The 25,000-nt window shown below is 33.7% G+C and overlaps 1 protein-coding gene across 2 annotated transcripts in view; it reads right to left on the bottom strand.

Moving 5' to 3' along the window:
- The window catches only part of LOC145293457 (zinc finger BED domain-containing protein 5-like), a 112,138-nt gene that overhangs the window by 8,246 nt on the left and 78,892 nt on the right, over positions 1–25,000 (bottom strand). For both annotated transcript variants that reach the window (XM_080140021.1, XM_080140024.1), the window contains exons 12-14: positions 21,326–21,443; positions 7,340–7,526; positions 2,691–2,833 (exon numbers count right to left, since the gene is read on the bottom strand). In XM_080140021.1, the coding sequence (XP_079996147.1) occupies positions 2,691–2,833; positions 7,340–7,526; positions 21,326–21,443 (448 nt within the window). The remainder of the gene's footprint in view (positions 1–2,690; positions 2,834–7,339; positions 7,527–21,325; positions 21,444–25,000) is intronic.

Below are 25,000 nucleotides of genomic sequence, written 5' to 3'. Positions count from 1 at the left end.
CAAAAGTTATCATGGAAGAGTGGGAGGGATGAAGATCCTTTTAATATCGGTCAATTAATAAGCATAGTTTTGCGATATCCTAGTCTCTGACTAGTGTACGATTCCCTTCAATGTTGTATATTGATTATTATTTTGGTGTCCTCCTCCCATTGTGCTGATGAGATAATATCTAAATAAACACGAAGTCGTCTCTGAAACGATCGTACTGATTGTTTTTGTCTTGATTTCTTGGAACATCTAAATCAACCTATACCGATAAAGAATACATCGACCTCAATAAATCTGAACGATAAAAACGTGTGCTTTGATACATTTTGAATTCATGCATGTGCGTTTCTATACTTGTAAGGGGGGGTTATATTGCAGCTTGGATGCATTAAATTTGGACGCTTTCTGTTATAAGGCATAGATTAATAAAGACAACTCCCTGCTTTTGTTTAAGATGAGACTACGATACCGCACTGTAGCAGAAAACAACGAGACTCGCTCCTTTTTTCACGACCTTGGATCAATCTGGAGCTTGGAAATATAGGGTGGTTTTCTGAACGTCCAAAAATATCGTCTCATAAGCGATTAGAATGTCCCTCTTTCCCCTCCCCAGCATTGTGACATATCAAACCGTCAATCCTAACTCCCGCCTCCTGTGATCGCTTTGTGTTATGACAAGACATAGGTAAATAAAGACGATCCTCGTCTCTTAGAAACACGACTATGAGACAGCGTCAGACCAAAGCACTTTGTTATCTTACACTATATAATAAAAATAGGCAAAGAAAATATAACAAGATTTATTTACGCTTACACCAAAATATTTTTTTTTAAAGCATGGAGATACGAAAAAAGCGAATTTACTAACATGTGTAAGAAGGGCCTCGTGTCACAGGACTTGTTTGAACAAAGAATAGTGCATTGTCGCTTCGATGATTACATAAGGAGACCTGCGTGTTGCTACATCGAGTCAGCACAAAAAGGAGGAAAAGAGAAAGTATACTCGATCACGCCTTTATACGAGGGGTCACATGGCTAAATCAATTAATACCTGTCTTCCCCGTTGCTATGTGATCTGCATTACATGCATACATTTTATTATAGTTAGTGTAACCATTATGCATTAGGAGATTCTGTTTCGCCTTTAACAATGAAAAACCCCTTCTCACAACAAGTAAATAAAAATAAGCATTTATAACATTTAGTGTCAGAAATGGATTTAGTCTTCGAAGTGACTTTTTGTAAGGATCCGCTTACTTTTTTTTCTGCATAGAATCTAGACATCAATTCATAACCTGCAAATAATTAAACGATAGTATTTTCCGCCTTTTTATTGTTCTTACACGTATAAGGTATTTATATATAATTCGAGAGAAGTAGTGAGATCTCATGAGTAACGCCACGGCAAGAGTTAGAGAAATAATCATGTCCATTTTTTTTCTGTAGCAGCGAGTGTCTGAGGTAGATGTTTATTTAGACTGGTGTTGATCTTGCTTGCCCCCTAAAAGCTATCATGGAAGAGAGTATGGTTTTGCTAAATCAACCTATACCGATAAAGAAATATATATTGACTTCAATAAATCTGAATAGTAAAAACGTGTGCTTTGATACATTTTGAATTCATGCATGTGCGTTTCTATAAATGTAAGGAAGTTATATTTCAGCTTTGATGCATTAAATGTAGACACCTTGTGTTATAAGGCACAGATCAATAAAGACAACTCCCTGCTTTTTTTTAATATGAGACCACGATACAGCACTGTGGCAGAAGACAACGGGACTCGCTCCTTTTTTTCACGACTTTGGACCAATCTGGAGCTTGGAAATATAGTGCAGTTTTCTGAACGTCCAAAAATATCGTCTTCTATCCGATTTGTCTGCCATGTCATTGTGTGTGCTGGACTCCATGCGTTACATGCATGCATTTTATTTTAGTTAGTTTAGCCATTATGCACGATACAGAAGAGTCTATTTCGTCTAATTCGCATATCAAAATGTACACGCCGAAATAGCTTGTAATCAAATAAAACTTGACCCTTGTCGCCGTTCGACCGCCGTTATAATCAACGATCTATTTGAAGAACCGGACTGGACGGATTGGAGATTATAACGCCGGTCGAATGGTGACAAGAATCCACTTTGATTTGATTACAGAAAAAAAAACTCTCACGAATAAAAATAACAAGGCAGATTGTAAATCAAAAATAATCCTTTCTAACATTTTTTTTATTATTATTTTAATCGAAGATATGGCAATGTGCGAAGAGTATTTTGTCATTACTGTTTACGCAAGGATAAAAACGATCAGCGTTAAGAAATGGGTCCATTAGTTAAGAATGAATAAGATATATTTTGAAAAAAATTAAACCGTCTCTTCAATGAGATCCCACCTTTCGCGCTAGAGAAACACCAACTAACATAATATCATTTTGATTAGAAGAGAGAAACATCCGTGGTTCCAAGAAGGGGGAAAACTATTCCAAGAATATATTCCAAAAATAATTATGCCGTTTTTAGAATGGAAACATAAATAAATAAATAAAAATAATGATGACACACAATCTGGGGGAACCCCCTCTAACATTTGCAAGCATAGCTTTCAACCGTCGTTGCTCTCAGGTCTTTCAATCATCGTCGCTTCCAAGTCTTCCGGTGAGGGGAGATAATTTCTACCCTTGCTATACATCCCTCTGTAGACTTACCGTTTCAAAATCAGTGAGGTAAATTGGGTATCGGCTGTCTAAGTAGAATGATACCATGATGATTGGATGCACCAAATAAGCACAGTATGTGAGACGACTCAAGGGAATGAAGGGTTTCCATGAAAGAAACGTGTTGACAAAACCTGAAACGATAAATCATTATAGCTCATCATCATCAAATGTATGGAAGACATTTTTTTAATCACTGCATCAACATATAATTACCTCTGAACAAAAAACGACACGACAAATACACGTGCATTCGATATGGACTTTGAAAAGGAGGTATATTATTGTTTCGGCTTCAGACGGGTAGATACCAACTCTCGATTAGTTTCAAATAATGTAGTTTTAACTGAAATAGCATTTGCTTTTAGCCCCCTGAACACACAGATGATTAAAAGATTTTCAAAGTCAGACCTAAATAGCAATTAAGTTAACAATTCAAACTTTGCTTCTAACTGACTAATTTTCATGTTCTTGTTATACCGTGTTATTGGCAAAATAATATACTTTGTTATAATGTAATTTTAAAACCACTTAGTCCGCTCCGGGTTACAACCGATATTTAAAAAAAAAATGGAATAGTGTACGATTGTTAAATCATCTAAAAGTAAAAATAATTCAGAAAGGGGGATAACTCATATTTTAGGTTGAAAAATATACTAGTACTTTTGGACCTTAAATAAAAAAAACTAAAATAACTTCACTACATTCCGACTAATACCGTGTAATTAGTAGACTTCCATTCTTTATCGGTTCAACATTTTAAATGCTCGTTAACCATAGTTTGCAAATTTTAATTATATCTCTAGTACTTAGATAAAAAAAAAAGTTACACGTAGATTCGAATGCTGAATCTAATCCCCCTCAATGTTACATATTGATTGTTATTTTTTGGTGTTACCCTCCGATTGTGCTGATGAGATTATATCTAAATAAACACAATATCGTCTCTGAAACGACCGTACACCATTTCTAGCTGTTTTTATCTTGATTTCTTAGAAGATGTAAATCAACCTATACTAATTCATTTACCCCACATTTGATCTCTCTATCTCATATATATATATATATATATATATATATATATATATATATATATATATATATATATATATATATATATGCTAGCATGGATACACGGCGTTGCCCGGGTCGACATGAAGTTTCGTTTGGAACACATCTGCTATACTAAGGATATTGATCATTTTCATCGTGGGAAACGTCGATACCCATACAACATACGGATTTTTACTATTAAATTCTTTCCCGTTAATAATAATAATATGGTACGGAAAAAAAAAAGGAAAAATATTCTGAAGATATATTATGTAGAAATTATTAATAATTTAAAATAAATAAATGTTTGTTTATTTGACAAAACCTTTGCATTGTAATTTTGCTTCAAACGCCTAACATACGTATCTCATATATAAAGACAATTTTGTAATCTGCTTGAAGCATTGTTTGTAGGAAGTCATTTTGAACGTTATGATAATTCAGTTTGTTAGAAAAACACTGAAATGAAACAAGGTGAACAGAATAATTACAATATTAAAAGCAGTACAGGATCCCGTCTATGTAGGATTAGTAAATAATATTTAAAAACATAAAATTACAATATACAAAACTGGAGGACAACCCTAATCTAAGGAAATAAAACAAAATCAATTACTTCCTTCGCAAGGGGAATAACTCTGATTGACTCTGATCTCTTTAGTTCCAGTGAGTTATTTCCTCTAAATCAGAGTTACACAAATTATATTAAACCTACATAGCTGTTATAACTAAATCAGAAGTACATTTAAGTAGAAACACGTAATGATGATAATAATAATAATGATAATAATAATAATAATAATAATTAGCAGAACCCGTGGAAATTCCACAGTAGTTGAACATTTTTAAAACACATGATAAATAAAATGAACAAAAATAAAATAAAACACATAACGACGAATTTAGATTTTTTAGCAACTTCTTTTTATCATTTTAAAGCTAAAAAGAATGAATTAAAAAAAAAATTATATTTTTTCAATGACAATTCAACACACAACATATTGTTTTGGGTTTTTCTGAATAATTTTTAATATAAATTATAAAAGAACGGATGTTAATTCACTGGCACATTTTTTTTTTAATTTTAAAAAGGATCTATAATAATAAAAACAATTACAGTCTCTTCTAAACATGACCTTTTTTTAAATTATAAAATAAAATAGCCAAATTGAGACTGTAAACAGACAGCCATGTTTTTTTGTTTCGAAAATTTTTGGAGAGGAAATAATTTTAATGATTTTTAATCGATAAAGAGCGACTATAAAGGGAAATAATTCGGTTAATTAATGTTTACGATGATGATGGAATTTGTGACACCAAACGTCAGACAAGTAAATTAATATTTAGATAATAATAATAATAATAATAATAATAATAATAATAATAATAATATAATTATTGCTGATAAAATAATTTAACATTGATTTAATAATATCAAACAGAAAATGCCAGCTCACGCTTCTACAAGAATTGAAGATTTTTTGTAGGTCTGTCTTTCTGTAGATGAGATTTACCTCGTAAATTTTAAAAACAAACATAACATTATCAATGTCATCTTGGTTCGACACATTGCGTTTGTAAATAAATTGTTTATCGAAAATTATTGCAAATTTTCAATATTGTTATATGTTCTGTTTAATATAGATATGATTTTCCAATTATATATTAGTTTCTGTTAGATGAATCAATGTATCATTGTCTTTTCTGTGTTAAAAAACATCCGTTTTGGCGTGCACCAAATCCTTGGCATCTCAGTAGATGAAGACAAACTGAGAATAAATTCATAAAAGAGCTGTTCGTAACAATGAAACTATGGTTAGCCTAACAGAAACTATAATTTATATTATCTTTCACAGTCGGTATATTTTCAACAAATTTAATACACACACACACGCATATATATACATATATACACACATATATATATATATATATATATATATATATATATATATATATATATATATATATATATATATAATCGCTGCATTAGATTATGTATTTTAGAGAGAAAACATTTTAAATTTCATTTTTGTTTTTTTTTTGCAGACGGAAGATATATCTTGTTTTTTTTTTTTTGTTGTTGTTTTTTTTAAATAATCGCTAGGTGAGAGAAGTCACAGAGAAAGTGAGGCCGAATCTGTAATGAGGAAAAGAGGGGGGTAGGAAGAAAAAGAGAAGATTAGAGCCGAAGAAAAGGCTGAACAGGTCTCAACACCCCTCCAACTCGTAAGGATCTATTAGTCATTTGATAAGGTCACCAGGTAGTGGCGCACTGCCTAACCCTTTTGGCTCCGGGTTGCTTAACGCCAAACCTCCTCATCTCCTCTTATTCGGCGAAATATATCGAACCCAGAGGACCATTTCCTTTTTTTTCCCTTATTTTTTTTTTTCGTTACATGAGCGCCTTTACATAGTCTTAACGTGGGGCGTGATCGTAACAATATATATATATATATATATATATATATATATATATATATATATATATATATATATATATATATATATATATATATATATATATTAGTAATGAGTGGTGGTGCTACACATCTAAAGAAAAACAAGTTTGGAGTTTCAAAGGTCCATGCTTTAATTGTCCACATAGATCGGTGGCGCCACGGATAAGAACGTTGAGTAACATTTCTTACTATGGGCGATACTAATGAAAATAACATTGGAATTTTTTTAGCACTTCTGTTTGGTCATGATTCATTGAACGAGAACAATTAAATAAGGGGGTCGGTTCAGGCTTCAATTGTGTGAAAAATTAAAATAATATAAAATATTATTGTCACCATTTACCAAATAACAATTGACTTTAATCATCGCCTTTCTTTTTCTTGCTGTCACTCCATGTGCTACTCTCCCTCTTCCTCTTTCTCTCTCTTTCTCTGTAAACTGATATAAAACCCCTCTTTCCTTTGCATACATCAGCACATGTAAATTATTTTCTTTTCAATCCATTGCATATACGTATCTATATCCATTGCCCGCGTGTTTTAACCCCTCCCTCATTATATATTTACCTGCATGGAAGTCTGCTATTGGTTGCTACTGAACAGCCAATTACAAAGATGGTAAACGGTAGTATTTATATAAAGGTACTAATGGTCACACGTATAAGTATATTAATTCTTCTTCCTTTACTATTTCTCCTTCTTAATAAGCTATTGTAGGCTATATGAACCCTAACCCTCTTAGATGTTTTTTATAGCCATCAGCCGTGAGATTTTCCTTAGCATCAAAGCCAACAGAATCAAGGCCATTGTTAAGATTGTTTGCGCCCTGTTGACATAAATATGTCTTTGATCCGGTACTGTTCTAGATCCACTCTCCTAGGCTTTACTAGTCTTTTGGGAAGAGTAAATGTATTGTTTGCTGCCTGGTGCGCCCCGACCAGAACATTCTAATGAGGCTGCCTAGGCAACTTTTGACAGTCTAGAGTTTTCTTCCTTTAATGGTGCTGGCTTGACCACCCCCTTCCACCTTCCGACCTTGTGTCACATCTTCCTGTAGTGGGAAGGAAGTAAATAATGCCTTCTTCAGCATAATTTCTCATACATCCAAACATCAGATCCACTTACCTCCATAACCTGTGACACAGGCAAAGAGGACCCAACCGACAGCAAGGGCCCATACGATCCGATGTACGGCTGTATAAAAAGCCAGAACATCCACAGATAGTGGTGGTCCGTGGAAAGTGTCGTAGAGACCATAGAGGACGGCAATTGCACAAATGGTAGCAAATAACCATAGCATGGCGACGATCGACTGCAAGAAAAAATCCAAAAACATTTTCGAAAACAAATATAAATAAATAAATATATATGGTTAGTGGTTTACATAAGAAAATTGATGGTAGGAAGCTGTTGTAATAATAATAATAATAATAATAATAATAATAATAATAATAATAATAATAATAATGTTGTTCCAGCTGACCACAGGGTGAATATCAAAGAAAAGGAGAAACAGAGCAAATACACAGAGCTAGCCAGAGAGCTGAAAGGGATATGGAAAATGAAGAAAATCAAAATAATACCTATAATAGTAGGAGCACTAGGAACAATCCCCAAAAACTTTGAAAAAAGAATGGGAGAAATTGGAATCAAAGAAATGACTGGAAAAATACAACGAACAACAATCATGAAAACAAATGAAATATTAAAAAAAAAACCCTTGAATGTGGAAGCGCAGGCCAGACAAACTGCTGCAAAGGCAAAACATGAAACACTACATAGAACCAAGAACACTGAAACTGCATATTTATAAGTTCTCTAACCCAACCCTACCCCTATTGTCACATCTTCGCCCGCCCCCCCAAAGAGTGAGACCAAATTACCAAATAGTCAAGGAGGAAGAAAAGACCGATGAACTGACCAGACCTCAGCCAAATAAGTGCGAAGATAACTTGAGGAGGCTTGCTGCCACTCAAATCCCAACAAAGACCAATAGCTGCTGCCAATGAGAAGCTTGTTTCCCCCTCCCCATCATCTTGGGGAAGCCCAAAATGCCCCGCAGTAAATGAAAAAACAGTCCGGCAGTGAAACAAAGTAAACAAATGCCAAAAACTGCCCCGTCATGGTAACGCTTCCGCGATGACCTCATTAAGCGGCCACCTGTCAATCAAACCTCCTTGACTTGACTCACTTTAAGCGCTCTTACATTAACATTGTCGCCGCAGCGCAGGTGTTCAGGCTCAGTCTCTAGGCCTCAGGGCTCCGGTTTTTTTTTTTTTTAAATCGCTATCATTAAGTTTCCTTTTTGTTCTGATTTACCCCCCCCCTCAAAACACAAACCTACAAATTCCTGGGCAACGCCAGGTACTCCCCGCTAGTGTATAATATAAATCTTATCTGTCTGTTTAAATGAATGTATGTATGTATATATATCTGCCTCAAACTTTTGACAGAGGCGACGGATTTCCTCGAGATTGGTATCGTTTTGAAGCTCGACCCTTCTGACGACAAATATCGAAAAATTGGCTAAAAACATTAATTCCTTCACCCTCAACTGGGCACTTTTCTACAGGGAGGAGTCGCTTTTTTCGCCGATATTTTCGAAAGTAATCCATTCTTTTCGATTTACTAGTCTTAATTTAAACCTACGTCACTTCCGGTTTGGCGAAGGGCGCGACAGGAAAGACGTCATGTTTTTTGTTTTTTTTTTCACATTCCTTTCCCACTTTTTTTTTTGTTTTTGCTCAACACACACCTCTAAACACTCGGGCAACACCAGGCACCCAGGCTAGTATTAACTAAAGACAATATATTTCGTTATGGGTTGTGAAACGTACGTAAGACGGTAAAAAAAGAAGAAATATAGACATCAACTTAAATAAAAAAATAAATTATCATTATAGACTGATTCTTTCTTTTGGTCATTGGGATGCTCCAATCCAGAATATATATATATATATATATATATATATATATATATATATATATATATATATATATATATATATATATATATATATATATATATTTCTGTGGAAATATTCTTTATTCACTTATATTTCCTTTTTATATATACAAATCCTTATTTAAGAAGCTCAATGTAATTACTGAGCATATAATGAATGAATGACAAAAGTTTATCTTCCAAATTTATGATGTTGACCATCTTACAATTTATTCCTTTAATTCAGTTGACATTTACAATTCTTAACAGTATCTGTTTCGTAGCACAAAATCAATCAACTAATTGTTATATCAATCAGTGAATCTTTTTGCCCTTAACTCATCAGATGAAATAGCAACACTCAATCCACCAAAAGAAAATAAAATGTGTTTGGACATGATTAAAAATCCGAAAATTGGAAGAGAAGCTGCAAATACCTTACATTTTTCTTTCGTTATGCTATTTTGATTTTTAGAAATAAAGTCGCTAAACCCCACATATACGTATTAACAAATTCCATTATTTTAGGTATCTTCTGCCAGTAATGTTCTATTTATTAATTCGTAAATTTATCATTTATAATTAATATACCCATATTTACCCATGTAATGTGGATGACTATATATATATATATATATATATATATATATATATATATATATATATATATTGAAATAAGTGATAAGGAATAAAACTAACAAATAACTTTATTTTATCAGTCCAATAAGGAAATAAAAAGATTAAAAAGAAAACTCTTTAGACGATGGCATTTCAAAGCGAAATGCTTTTCATCAGAAGAGAAGGGTCAGCATTATAAACAATATAAAATATAAATAAAAGGTGGCTTAAGAACATCTAAATTAGAAATGAAAAATATATATATTAATAAGATATTAAAGATAGAATATAATATTAATAAAAAACCAAAAGATATACAGACGAGAATAAACATACGTGAACAAGATATGATAACAATATTTCATGCATTCGTGAATTATGGCTTTATAGAGAGAGAGAGGCATTTTCTGAACTTCAATCTATGCCCCCCCCCCTCTCTGTAAACATGCACAACAAACACTCGTCTAGCTATAACCACCGCCAATAATTTCTCCTCTCTTCTGTGTGTGTGTGTGTGTGTGTGTGTGTGTGTGTGTGTGTGTGAGCACTAATCCTATTTGGGTTTAACCGGCTTCCTCCGAAGGAGGAAGTTTCATGGGAGTATGAAATTCACAAGCGGTCCCCAGTCGCATGTATATTCCTGTCAGGGGAGATGACGATGTTAGACTTTTGCAACTCTTGCAGGGAGGTGTCGACGTCCTCCTACGTACAGCATCTGGAATTCTCAAATTGGTCACCCATTTTAGTAATGACCAGGCTCAACGTTGCTTAACTTTGGCGATATGATGGGAACCGGTGTGTCAATGTGATTATGCCGTATATATATCTGTGCCTAAAACTAAATGAAAATTCTATGAACAAAGTTTCTTTCTCAGAACTGTCCGTATGTGGAACACAATACCGTGGGGCAGCTTTTCATCAGGCTACAACACGATTGCTTTTAAGTCCAATGTAAACAAGTTCTTGTTGAATCGTCCTCATAAATGATAAAAATCTCATAAATTTCCACTATGATCTATCATAACAGTTTTAGCTGTTGATCATGGCATCGGTCAAAGCTGGGTAGATGTGCTAGTCTAAATGCATAGAAATAACCAGGTTTAGATTATCTCTCTTGGATAAGGTCATCATTTTATATGAGGAAGAGAATGAATTTGATAATTATGCTTTTCGCTTGAGATTTCCGGCACATGCTTTTAAGGAGATACAGGTGCTACGAATCGGAAATAAAAAAAAAGAAAGAAAAAAGAAATTGGGTCTCGAATCTTCCTGCGTTATTCATTTGCCAATAGCATTCAGTGACAACAAGATGTAAATACTCGCCATATACACACATTAGACATAACCACACCCGTTTCGGCTTGTTCACACATGTGTATAACAAATAATTATCTCTAAAATTATTAAGAGTATTTCCTCTTTTAAATCTACTTTATTTAAAAGCTTACTACACATGTGTTTTTGCTTAGAATTTGCTATATCTTATGTATAAAGTAAAGGAAAATTTCCCCTATTCCATTGACCATTATAGCTTTAACCCCAAAACCTTCATATGACAATATGATTTGGATGACATTCAGGTCAATTTTGGGTGCATGTTTTCGGAAAATATGCGTTCATTTCCTTTCCTAAGCTTTCAATATTTTGAATAAATTTTTCTGGCTCAACAGCGTTTAAGTCATGTATGCAAACGATCAGAGGTCTTTTCACCCTCAGCCTCAAATCTGCTTTCACTATTACCCATTTCACCCTGAATTCTTCTCCATATATTAACTATTTCATTGTAGCACCGTTTGTATTCCATTTCTTGTTCTTCCTTTTTAGTTTCTGTGTATTAATAAAATTACTACATCCACTAATTTTTCCTTCACTTCTATGAATTATGAAATAATCCTAAGGTTTATATGTTATTTATAAATTTGATAATTATCGAACATTACAATTGTTAATTTGTGTGAGTGATCTCCCCTGAAAAACTCTCCCTGGGAGTGAGGCGGTTTCCGGTGGGAAGTGGGGAAGCGGCCATTGTTGTATATACTCGGTAGTTAGTGAGGAGTCGAATAAAATATTCTCTCCGTATCCGAAGTCCGTCATTTATATATTTTTATATATATCTTTATATGTATTAACAGTATTGTGTTTTACAACTAACAAAAATTACTATTTATAGGTAAGTAATATAACGATTAAAATATTTATTTGTAGTTCAAAGATGGGACATAATTTTTCTGGGACATAAAATTTCCTTGGGCAAAGTCGGTGCGCAAGTCCTGCTAGTGTATTGTAGATACATATTATTTAAAAGCTTATTGCACATATGTTTTTTGTTTAGAATTTGCTATGCCTTATACATAAGATAAAGTGAAATTTTCCTCTATTTCGTTGATCATTATGGCTTTAGAACCATAACCTGCATACGAGAATGATTCAGGAGATATTTAGACCTATTCCTGATGCGTTTTCAGAAAACAATTTTGTTTTGTTCGCTTTTAAATTTTTTTAACATTTGTTCCGGCTCAGTAGCTTCTCTTTACATAGTTATGTACACAAGAAGTTGGGAGTATTTTTACTTTCACATTCGTGTGTACTTCCACTGTTAACTACTACACCAGAAGTTCTGTTTCATTATAACACCATTAGTATTTCATAATTTTTCTATCTTGTCATTGCCTGTTACTTACTATTTTCCATCAAAGTATGGAACACTTCCTTCAACCACTCTTTCTTCTTTCCGAACTCTCTAATTAACTATTACAAATACTTTTTTTCATATTTTAAAATGATATCATAAACAAATAATAAATTGGCAATTAAAAAATAAAACAGATCAGTCTTCTGAGTCAACACGACAGTAGCCACTTACATGTTCAGTTTCACCCTAAGACATTAAGTAATTAATTTCTTTAGACCATTTTTTTTTTTCACATATATTTTCAACATAATTTTCTCTGTAATTTATGGTCTTGGACAGCCTTTAAATACATATAAAAAAAAAATAACGAGGCTAAGTTATCTCCCATAAATAAAGCTGTAATTGTATATGAGATAAAGAAATAACTTGCTTAATGTGTTTTAGTTTGCGATTCTCGACATGTGTGTTTTTTGGGTTTTTTTTTTTAAATAGATAACAAGTAACGTGAGCTATAAAAAAGTATGAAACCTCTCGCTATTCCCTGATAGGGGCGCTTCGGAGAACTGGCAATAAACCAACACTTTTCTCGGATAGAAGGTAAAGTCTGGGATAATGGACCTCCTAGAACTGAACAGAAGCATACCTCAACCCAACATAAAAAGTCACTGCCAGAGTGATTATCAAGGACAATAACACAAAGTAAGCACTTACTTCCCACAGCAGGAAAGTGTGAAACAAAGCCAGAAGGTGACAAAAATAAAGCCAGCGCCCCTAAAGAAGGAGCACTCAGGCCTATTTAAAATTGCCTATCCAGCCTGGTCGTCATTCCCCAGTCAGGGCGTCTCAGGCAGTTAGCAATGCACTAACTTCTCTTCAAAGAGAGAAGGCAAAACAAGGCTCAGGAGGGTGGACCACCTAGGACTACCCCGGACTAATACACCAGTCTGATAGATAAAAGTCTACTAAAATGGTTCAGTTTCTTTAGCAATTTTCATCTCCGATTAACATTTCTTTTCCTTGGTTGGGCAATTGTAGATCGGAATCTACAGCAATGACGCATAGCGTTAATTTCCTCCATAAATAGTAAGTTTTGTCGTTCAATGATTATCATGTAACATACATTTGCGTATCATATAATGTTGATTAATTATCTGTGTAAAAGAATGTCACACTATTCATCGTGACAAAATAAAAGCGAATGTAATTATTAGTGTCTGCTCATGTAAGTATAGATTCCCTTACGGTGTGATTAGCACATATTTGATATACACAACATGAGCAAGACACAAGAATGTCGTAATATACTATGATATGCTTCATTTAACTGAGAATTATATGGAACTAGCCTGGGTGTCCGGCGTTGTCCGGATGTTTGGAGGTGTGTGTTGAGCAAAAAGAAAGTAGTGGGCAGACAGGAAGGCTCGAATTCGTACCGCGAAGGAGGAAAAGAACGTGAAAAAAAGCTGACGTCTTTGCCGTTGCGTCCATTGCAAACCGGAAGTGACGAAGGTTTAAATTAAGGCTAGTTATTATTATCTCTTTAAAATCCAATTTTATTTTTTAGAAAGTTGCCGTGCGTGTGTTTTTATTTTAATTTGTATAATTTTCTAATAATTCAGCTTCATTTGACAGATATGAATGATTTTTATTGCAACAAGGGAGATAACTGTAAAACTTCCGGCTGGCGATAATAAAACTTCCGGTTGGCGATAATAAAACTTCCGGCTGGCGATAATATAAAACAAATTATTTTTTTCTGGCTGCAGCTTCTACCTGATTCTGATTACCCCCCCCTCATCCCTCTTTTAGCAAGGTTAGATATGAAATCAGTATAATATATGTCGTAGATATTGATGGTAGTTATTCGAAAAAGTCATACTGTATTTCATCTGATCTCGTTGTTTTGTGTGTCTTGATAGTTTTTATGGAATATGTTTCTTTTTGGGGATCGGAAGTTTAATTTAATTTTTCTTCACAATGTTTAATATTTTTGAACGAATTGATTTTTGGTTTTCATAAGCTGAGTTTTTTTGTGTACAGATTTTCGATATCTTTGCTGTTGGTCGCAAATAACAAATGAAAATTGACCAGTCAGAAACAAAGTTTTGTCATCTTAAATGCTATTTGGATCCGACAAGATAACTTTACATGTTAGATGTTAAAATGTCTTGTTGAGAGTCTAATATAACGGAGTCACCGTTTTTGATAAAAGGGGATCAATAAAAACCTGGCAGAGATACGAGGTTAGTTTGGAAGTCAATTTCTGAAAGCCGCCCAACACATGCCAGCATGTAAAATGGACGTTAAACCGATGATGCTGATGCTGATGATTGTTTTGCCTATTTTACTAGTGTCCTTGTGACCTCATATGCTATGGGTGTTAAGTTTCCCATTATGATATCGGTCTTTGAAATCTGTTATATAAGATGTTACAAGTTCTGCTTATATAATATAATATTATATATATAGGTTGGAGGAATGTAGAATGAACACGTGACAATTGTTTTGTTCTTATGTTTTGCTGATATGGCAATTGCCTGTAAACTTGTGTTCAAATTTAATTATTTGTGGGGGATTTTCCTATGAATAATTATTGAGGCTCCTCCAGAGGCCTTATATGCTTTATTGTATATATAATTGTAGGTTGTGTCATTATATATATATATATATATATATATATATATATATATATATATATATATATATATATATATATATATATATATATATATATAAGTGAACGTGTCTGTGTGTGTCTGTGTACATTTCCCTACGCAATGACTATGTTAATTTTTAGTCTACAGACTCGAAATTTGATATACAAGGTACTGAGATTTGGGAAAATCGATGTGATCGGGTTTCGACCAGAAATTCGGCTGTTAAGGGGTCAAAGTTCAACGATTTGATCTTTGAGAACTCTACGAAACTCCTCCGACAATTTTGGGTCTAAACATTTGACATTTTAGATATAGGTTCCTTGGACATGGATCTAACTTAATAACTTGATTTGAGCCCAAAACAATAAATATTAAAGGGTTATAATAGGGTGGGGGGTCAAAGTTAAAAAAATTACCATTTTTTTTCCTCAGCATACATCTCCAAACACCCGGGCAACGTCGGCCACCCATTGCTAGAATATATATATGTTTGCGTAAAAAAACGTTCTAGCGATTATATTTCACTGTTTGTGTACACCAGTACTTTTCTGTTCAGAAGCTATGGTTTAGTAAATATATCAAGAGCATATATATAAATGGAAGACTAATTCGCCGTATAAACTTCAATTGTCAAGTATTTTGTCTTTAGTTACTATATTCAAAAACTATATATTTATATGTTAAGAATATTCAAATAGCATTTGATAGTTTACTGTAAGCTAGTAAATAGTTTTCTGGTGAGTACACACTGGAAAGATTCGATATTGACATAAATACATTTGATTGTTTCATGTAAACGAAACAGGTTGTAAAATGATCCGAAAATCTACTAACAGAAAGTTGGCCTTTGAGCCAAGATCAAAGTGTAGTATCTGTTCTTTAGATGCTGCACTTCAACTTCTTGTTTTCTTGCAGTGGAGAAGCAATCCTTCACGACTGAGACAATTTTTATTTTTGTTCCTTTTCTCCACGTTAAAAAAAAACAACCCTAGTGTGTAACTCTGCCTCGTTGTAAATAGGTACTAACAGAAAGATTGTTAAAAATTGATAAAACCATACAACTTGGAGTATAGCGTGTTCGTTTTTCATTTATATATGTGTGTGTGTGTGTGTGTGTGTGTGTGTGTGTGTGTGTGTGTGTGTGTGTGTGTGTGTAAAACTTTATTAAAGATAAAAGACCTGCTTGATTATACCTATTTTTATTTTTTCGAATTTTATCTTTGTGTGTGAAAATCAAAAGAGTTAATACGTATCACGAACGTTTTCGACTCCAAGTGGAATCACTTTTGGGTGAGAAACAAAGGATGGTGGGATATCATATTGATGTATCACACACACACACACACACACACACACACACACTATATGTAATTTTATTTTTTTAAATATTCTTTTTTTTTAAACTTTTTGTTCATTACTTTTTTGTTATCTGAAGATGATGCGACAAAGAATCAAAAGTACTCGTGATACACACGCAACATCTATTAATCTTTTTGATATTGACACAAAAGATTATTTGGAAAATCGACAAAAGTAAAACAGTATACTCAATCATAGTCTCTTAAAAACGGGCAAAAGTTCACTTAGAATAAGTGCTTTATGCCAAAATTACAGAGTAAACATGGCACTGTAGTGACTAATTCCTATTAATCCCTAATTGCGCATCAAACAGATACCATAATACTATGTTCGCTGTACCTTACCATAACGGTTCAAGTAGTTTCTGAGAAAAAGTGGAACACAAAGATATATGTTGGAACTTTTTCAATCTTTAAAACTATATTCAGTTAATCTCTTGTAATCACGGCATTATTTCGTTTTCAAAAATTTACGTTAATCCGAATATCATTGTAGCGATCATCAGTTGTTTACCATGAAAAACACTTTCTGTTATATATATATATATATATATATATATATATATATATATATATATATATATATATATATTAGATTGACAAGAAAGTTCTTGCGGAATTTTTATTTCGAATGATGTATTTTCAAATAAGCTTTCGTTATAATACCTTCACTTTATATATCGTTTTAAAGAGCGTTTTCGCTCTATCTAATCGTTTAAATTACAATCGTTTTTAAACAATTATATCTTTTCAGAACGTTGAATACAAGACGGAAAAAAGCAAATTCGCATAATTTTTTTATTTCAATTCAAGCTAGGCCGAAAATCTGCTAAAACAGCTCACGATATCATTGAAGCATTTGACCCAGGAACCACTACTGAACGCACAGCACAATGCTGGTTTAAGAAATTTCGTGGCGACGATGAGAGTCATGAAGATAAAGAGCGTAGTGGTCGGCCATCGGATGTTGACAACAATCAATTAACAGCCTTAGTCGAAGCCAATCCATGCACAACTGTTCAAGAACTTGCTTCTGAATTAGACATAACATATACAACGATTTCCAACCACTTGAGAGAGATTGGAAAGATAAAAAAAACTTGATATATGAGTGCGTCAGGAATTAAACAGCAACCAAAAAACGCCCTGATGAAGTGTGATCTTCCCTTATTTTAGGCAACAAGAACGACCTGTTTCTCGACCAGTTGTGACGTGCGATGAAAAGTGGGTCCTTTACAACAACTGGTGACACTCAGCTCAGTGGTTAGACACTGATGAAGCTCCACAACACTTCCCAAAGCTAGAGTTGAACCAAAACAAGATCATGCTGACTGTTTGGTAGTCTGCAACCAGTCTCATCCATCACCCTTTTTTGAATGCGGATGAAAACATTACGGCGGGGAAGTACTGTCAACAAATGGTTGAAACGCATCAGAAACTTCAATAACAACACCACAAAGCATTAGTTAACAGAAAAGGCCCAATTTTCCTCCATGACAATACCCGACCGCACGTTGCTAAACTGATCCTACAGAAGTTGAACAAATTGGGCTATGAAACCCTGCCTCATCATTGGGCTATGAAACTTTACCTCATCCGTCATACTCTCCAGACCTCTCACCTACAGACTACCACTTTTTCAAGCATCTCGACAACTTTCTGCATGAGAAATGCTCCAAAAACCTAAGCGATATTAAAAACGCCTTCAGCACCTTCATCGCCACCAGAATGCAAGATTTTTACGTTACTGGCAAAAATGCACTTTTTTTTTTGCGATGGCAAAAGTGTGTTGGTTCTGATGGTGCTTATTTCAATCAATAAATTTTTGTTCGAGCCGAGATATGTTCATTTGAATTTGAAAGTTAAAAACTGCAAGAACTTTCTTGTCAACCTGATATATACTAGCAGAAGTACCCATCATTGAGCGGGTTAAAAAAGAGTCTTCCAAAAATGGACTCTGCTTTGTGAAAGCATGAAAGGTCATGAAAAGGGGGTGTAAAAGAGATAGCTAAAACTTTTGAGGTATCAAAGCCAAAGCAACCCCCTCAAACGAACATAAGGGGGTATTAATGGGAATCTTTATTGACACAAACGTATGAACATTAATTAGGTTTTCCCATTATAAGTGACCCCGATGGCGCTCCACCTTTGTTGGTGTGAGTGAGCTATGTAATCCATAAAAACCTCTCCCTTCCCATGGTAGGCTTATCATGGCAAGTTTGGTAACTCTACATCAAATGGTGTGAGTGTGCATAGCGTTCTCATTTATAAGTAACTCACCTTGGCCTCCACCTTATTGGTGGGAATGAGCAGTGTAATCTGTCAAAACCTCCTCCCATCACATGGTGGGTTATCCTGCCATATTTGGTAACTCTACGAGTCTAAATAAAATGGCGTGAGCATGCACAGGGTTTCTAGTTATGTGACCCATGCCTGTTGGTGGGGGTGAGTGGTGTAACCTGCCAAAACCTTCCCCATCCCTATGGTGGGTTATTCTTTCAAATTTGGTAGCTCTACATGAAACACTGTGAGCATGCATAGGCTTTCTCCCCTGGGGTCATGCCACTGTTAGGGGGATTTATCATACTCATTTTTGCTCCTTGATACCTCTTCTATCATTGTATGTAGTCAGTTTAGTATAATAGCAAACCATATAGGAGCCAATTAATGTACAGACAAACACACACAGATGTTGAGCTTTATTATATACAGTATACCTCCTATAATTTCAAGTTTCGTGATAAAAAAATGTGCTGCAGTTAACTTTAATTTTCTAAGAATTAAAAAATAGTAAATGAAATTCATTGCTATATGATACTTCAAGTATAGTTAAGTTTACGATATATTGCAAGTAAGAATTGTTAAATATTATTACCAGGAACAAAAACATTGAAAATAAATTAAATCTACTCTTACTTGTTAGGTATTTATTACCTAAGTTATCATCTACAGAAATCATACATTTATTTAAAATAGTTTTTTTTTTTTATTTATTCATTGAATGAGTCTCATTGCAGTTTCTATTTTCATCGATTGAGCACTCAGGCGCTGCCATTGTATTCCGTAAGCAATCACAAAAATCTACAATTTCTTGGTTCTGTAGCTTCTTTATGATTATAGCTCTTCGGAGTGACATTGCTTGCAAAACATAGTTGTCACTAAAATAAGGACTTTTTTCTAGAAATTTTATAACCGTCTCCATAGACTTTTCTGCATCATCCCATGATATTGCTTCATCAGAGTGTTCTTGGTTATTTACATTAGGGTCAAGAGAATGGGAGCTGTCGCTATTTTCATTACCATTACTGCCTTCAGGATATTGATCAGTAGTTTCCTCATCTTGTTGCACCCACATTTCAACATCATTTGCATTAAGTGATTTAAGAACAGGATGGTTGGTCGGTAACCGTTTGGTTTCAAGAATTTTTTCTAGACCCATTGTGATGGGTTGTTTTACACTATTTTAAATATAGCAATCTGAAAAAAAAATTACAGTTAGTGTAAATTAATTATCAATAGCTAATCTACATTAATTACATAGTACCAATATTAACATTTCTGCGCAATATCTGACTAAACCATGTAAACAGTTTTACTGCAACACCGCATCAAATATGCTAATACAATTTCAATGACGAGGCAGTTCAAGTTTAGAGAAAGTCCAGGTTTAGAAGAAATCCAAGAGAGAGGAAGTCCAACTTTAGAAGAAGTTCAAATTAAAGGAATTTTACTATATATATATATATATATATATATATATATATATATATATATATATATATACACACACACAGAGTGCAACGATAAAATTGTCGCCCTAGAAAAGATGACATGATTCCATTTTCGTTTTATGAAAGCCTGTTTTCTTTTTTGTTGCAGACCATCTACTTGTTGGCCAGTTGTGTCCAAATTCCAAAAGAGATTGGAGCCTTCTATTATGTCTGAAAGTGACCCAATGTTCAACGAGTGAGATCGGAGATGTGCCGCTGTACAACTCATGCTCTCTACCGATCCAAGTTATGACAACAGGACAATTGCCAGCATCCTCAAAATGCAAATCCAGACGGTTCAATGCTTGAGGGCACAGCTCAACGAATTTTTTGTCCACAATTATGGTCTTTGGTGTGGTTTCAAGTGAGAGCCACACCATGCCACCTCATATCTTTGAAGTCGACTTGAAAGTTAACACAAAAATGTACCTGGATTTGCTGAAGAGTGTGGTGATTCCCTGGTGCAATCAGGTGGCTGCTCGCAGACCCTGAGTGTGGTGGCAGGACTCTGCGCCAGCCTACAAGTCCAAAAAGACCCAGGCTTGGCTTCAGACCTGTATTGAGGATGTGCTTGAGGCCGAAGGCGGCTACATTGAATAGATGTTAGCTCTACTGCATAATCAAGTTACCCAAATTGATTTTTTCAATAAAAGTTTTTAAATGAAGTTTTAGTGGTGTTTTCTTTAGGGCAACAAATTTATCATTCTAGTGTGTGTGTGTGTGTGTGTGTGTGTGTGTGTGTGTGTGTGTGTGTGTGTGTGTGTGTGTGTGTGTGTGGAAACATATTAAAAGTATTTGCAGCTTCTCTTCCAATTTTCGGATTTTCATCATGTCAAATCACACTTTAGTTCCTTTTGATGGATTGATTGTTGCTATTTCTTCTGATGAGTTAATAGATTGACTGATTGATATAATAAAGTGATTGATTTTGTGCTACGAAACAGATACTGTCAAGAATTGTAAATGTCAACTGAATTAAAGGAATAAATAATAAGATGGTCAACATCATGAATTTTGGAATATACATTTTTCTCATTTACTTTTGTTATCTGCCCCTCCCCCTAAAATATCCATTCATCTAAAAAGAAAAGAGAAAGAAGAAATAGTATTTGATAGGAGGAAATATACTTACTCGGTTAATCACAACTTTCCCCTTTGTCTTGAATAACAGATAGCCATACATCATTCCCACTAAATAGGACCCGATTCTTGTGTAAGGCTTCACATAAATCTGGTTGAAAAATCCGGGCCTTTAAGGAAAGAAAGTGAAAAAAATATATATATAAAATGCAACTTTTTTTTAATATAATACATTGTAACAATATATACACAGGTTCTACAGATCATTCCTATATGGGCGCCTTTTTGCATTACCTGATGTGTATTTCAGGAAATTATCATTCGGCTTCACTCATTTACCTGATATACAAAATTATTTCCAATCTAAGTGACTCCCCTAAAATAATCATACTTTGAGAATGTAGGAGTGTATTTCACTCTGTTAGCAAATCATGCTTTTACTCTTTCATAATACACCAGAAACTGTGTCAATTAGATCATTCTCCCTTTAATGCAATCATCTGGCATAAGAATAAACTTATTATAAATTTCATTCATATAATTGAGTTGACTAAGGGGTTCTTTAAATAAATTGTAGAAAAGAACGTTATCATATTGCCAATAATATTGGTAGGTACATCAGCTAGTAATATTATGGAATTATATTCGTAGAGCGATTTATCATGTAAAGAGAATGCAGGGGTATGCAGGGTTCAGACAGTTAACCCTTTGGGGCAATCTCCCAGCATAGGGAGAGTGCCTTAGCAGAAGGGATGTGGAATCATGGATGAGCTAATCATAAAAAATTGACAGGTCTAAGGTGCCTTTTTTTTACTTGGAAGTCACCACTTATCAAGTTCCAAAAGCCACTCGAGAATAAGGGTTAATGGATATAAGTTAGTGGTGTAGTAATTATTTGTGGTGTAAATTGTGTAGAATTTGATTATTTCTGAAGACGACTTAACATGAACTTGTTTACATTAGATTCGAAGGCTACCATGTTGTATTCAACTAGGAAGCATGCCAGCGGAACAGTGTTCTAAAGGTGGGCAGTTCTGGAAAAGAAGCTTTTTTCATGGAATCTGTGTTTACATTTAAGCAGAGATAGAGAGTGGGGAAAATCATATATAGTGGCTGTAGCTAGCCGAGTGTTTTTTTTTTTTTTGAAAGTTTGGCAAAGGTGGGACTATAGATTGGAATTCCATCGAGCACTTGCCATGAAAATAGTGATAGAGCAGAGACAGGCTCGCAACGTCTCTTCTGTGGGAAAGAGGTTGCAGGGAAGAGAAAAGGGCACCAGCTACTAGGTTTCGAAACCAGTTTTGAAGTCTATCAAGGACATGGCGTGCCGAGCAGTAAAATCAGTTTCAACAATGCATTTCTAATAAGGCTAATAAGGGTTTCCTTTCACACACTTCTCTTTGCTGTCTGCTTGATACTGAACTCTACTGAATAAAACAGCTTCCATTAAGAATGTTTTCTTGGATTATTATTGTTTGTGGAGTCTGAACGAGATTGTCCCACATCAAAAAGATCGCTACAAGCATTGAAACACTGAGAAAAAAAAGAGAGAAAGAGAGCAGTATGCTGGGTTTTTTTAAAAGCCCAACTAACCTTGTGTCTAACTAAATGCAGAGCAATGTAAAATTTTGGTAGGTACGTTAATTAGTCGCCATTAAAGAATTGTAAAGAAGTTTTCTAAATGTTTGTAAAGAAATTTTCCATGTAAAGAGTAAGTATGGAGTTAGCAATCACCTGCATGGTGAACGGTAACTTATATTTTATAACAATTTGATTCAATTCTATAAAAACAGAAAGTATTAAATATTTGTAGGTACTAGTTTTAGAACGATTAATCGGAATTAGGAATCTGAAAAAAAAAATTGGAATATTTGAGGGTATCGGAATCAGTATCGGAATCAGAAAAATTTGTACTGATTTTCCGATGCAAAACGATTCTTTCAATTGTCTTTTTTATTTGTTTTTGTTCAAACCAAAATCTTCCATTGCTGGTAATAATGATGAAATAATAAATATTTATTGATTTTAAACCACCAGCGAAGCTAAAATCGATAGATCGTCCCGCCACAAGTATATTTTTACGTTTACAAAAATATTTCCAGATTTAGCATGTGTGTTTTTTTACGGTAATCAGAAATAAAATACAACTATATAGTTAAATATTTAGAGATTTATAAAGAATCGGAATCGGGAATTTAGTACGGAATCGGAAATTGTATCGGAACCAGGAAAAATATTGGAATCGTTCCATCACTAGTATGTACGTCAACTAGTAGGTCAGTAGTATTCAGCCATAGGAAGGATGACAGCAGAATTGACATGGAACAATGGATGGAAGAGTGCAGAAAAGTCACTCTTCATGGGATGAATGTGTTAGATAGGTAGGTCTAAGATACCTTAAAATCAGTTTAAACAAAGTAATGCGTTTCTCCTTGCCACCCAGCTGAATAATATCTATATAGAATGTGTTCTTGATTTATCATAGTTTGTGGTTGCTGATCAACCTTTTCCCTCATCAAGATCACTATAGGCACGGGAACATCGAGACGCTTGAGGAGCAGATATGATTTTACAAGATAATGATTTTAACTGTTGGTCACCCTGGCAACTTTGTGAGTGTCAAAGTACCTCTAGACCCGTTACTATGAGCAACAATTAAAAAAAAAAAATGAAAATTGCTTTCTAAGAAGCAAATTTTAATTTTCCAGGTTGGATTCTATTTGGGTCTGACTTTGAACATCTGACAAGATAACTTTCTATGTAAGATATTAAAATGTATTTTTTTAGAGGCTAATCCCTACATATAATAAAAGAGACGCATTTTTCCCATCTGGACCAAAATACGGTAGGTTTACACCAACAGATGACACATACAAATTTATTATGTTTATGCTATTAGCCATTACCTTATATAATTATAGAGCGACATTTTAGACACATTAATTCATAGTATTAAAACATTAGATTTAATCCTAGGAGTGCCATCATCATCATCGCCATAACCTACAGAGAAAGCAGTTTCCATTTCATCCTCTAATCGCCAAGTACTACCAACCCTCACCCACTTACACCTCGTATTTATACTCACAGGGGACTTAAATTTAGACCCCTTCCTACATAATTGATTTATTCCCTACTACATATAGTATTTCACTTCCCTTTTCTACACTAAAAATACTAACGTCTCCAGACTTGATCCTCGCATTATGATTGGCTGACACTACCCATTTTTTTTTCTGGGAAAATTTAGATTTACATCCTTTCCATTTAATTATATAATAGATATATATATATATATATATATATATATATATATATATATATATATATATATATATATATATATACATAAATATATGTATATATAGATATACATATATACATATACATAAATATATGTATATATAGATATACATATATACATATACATAAATATATGTATATATAGATATACATATATACATATACATATATATATATATATATATATATATATATATATATATATATACATAAATATATGTATATATAGATATACATATATACATATACATAAATATATGTATATATAGATATACATATATACATATACATAAATATATGTATATATAGATATACATATATACATATACATATATATATGTATATATAGATATACATATATACATATATATATATATATATAGATATACATATATACATATACATATATATATATGTATATATA

Source organism: Euprymna scolopes, chromosome 2 (assembly GCF_053919585.1).
Source record: "Euprymna scolopes isolate OS-2025 chromosome 2, ASM5391958v1, whole genome shotgun sequence".
Taxonomy (NCBI): Eukaryota; Metazoa; Mollusca; class Cephalopoda; order Sepiida; family Sepiolidae; genus Euprymna; species Euprymna scolopes.
This window is presented reverse-complemented; position numbering and strand designations above follow the sequence as displayed.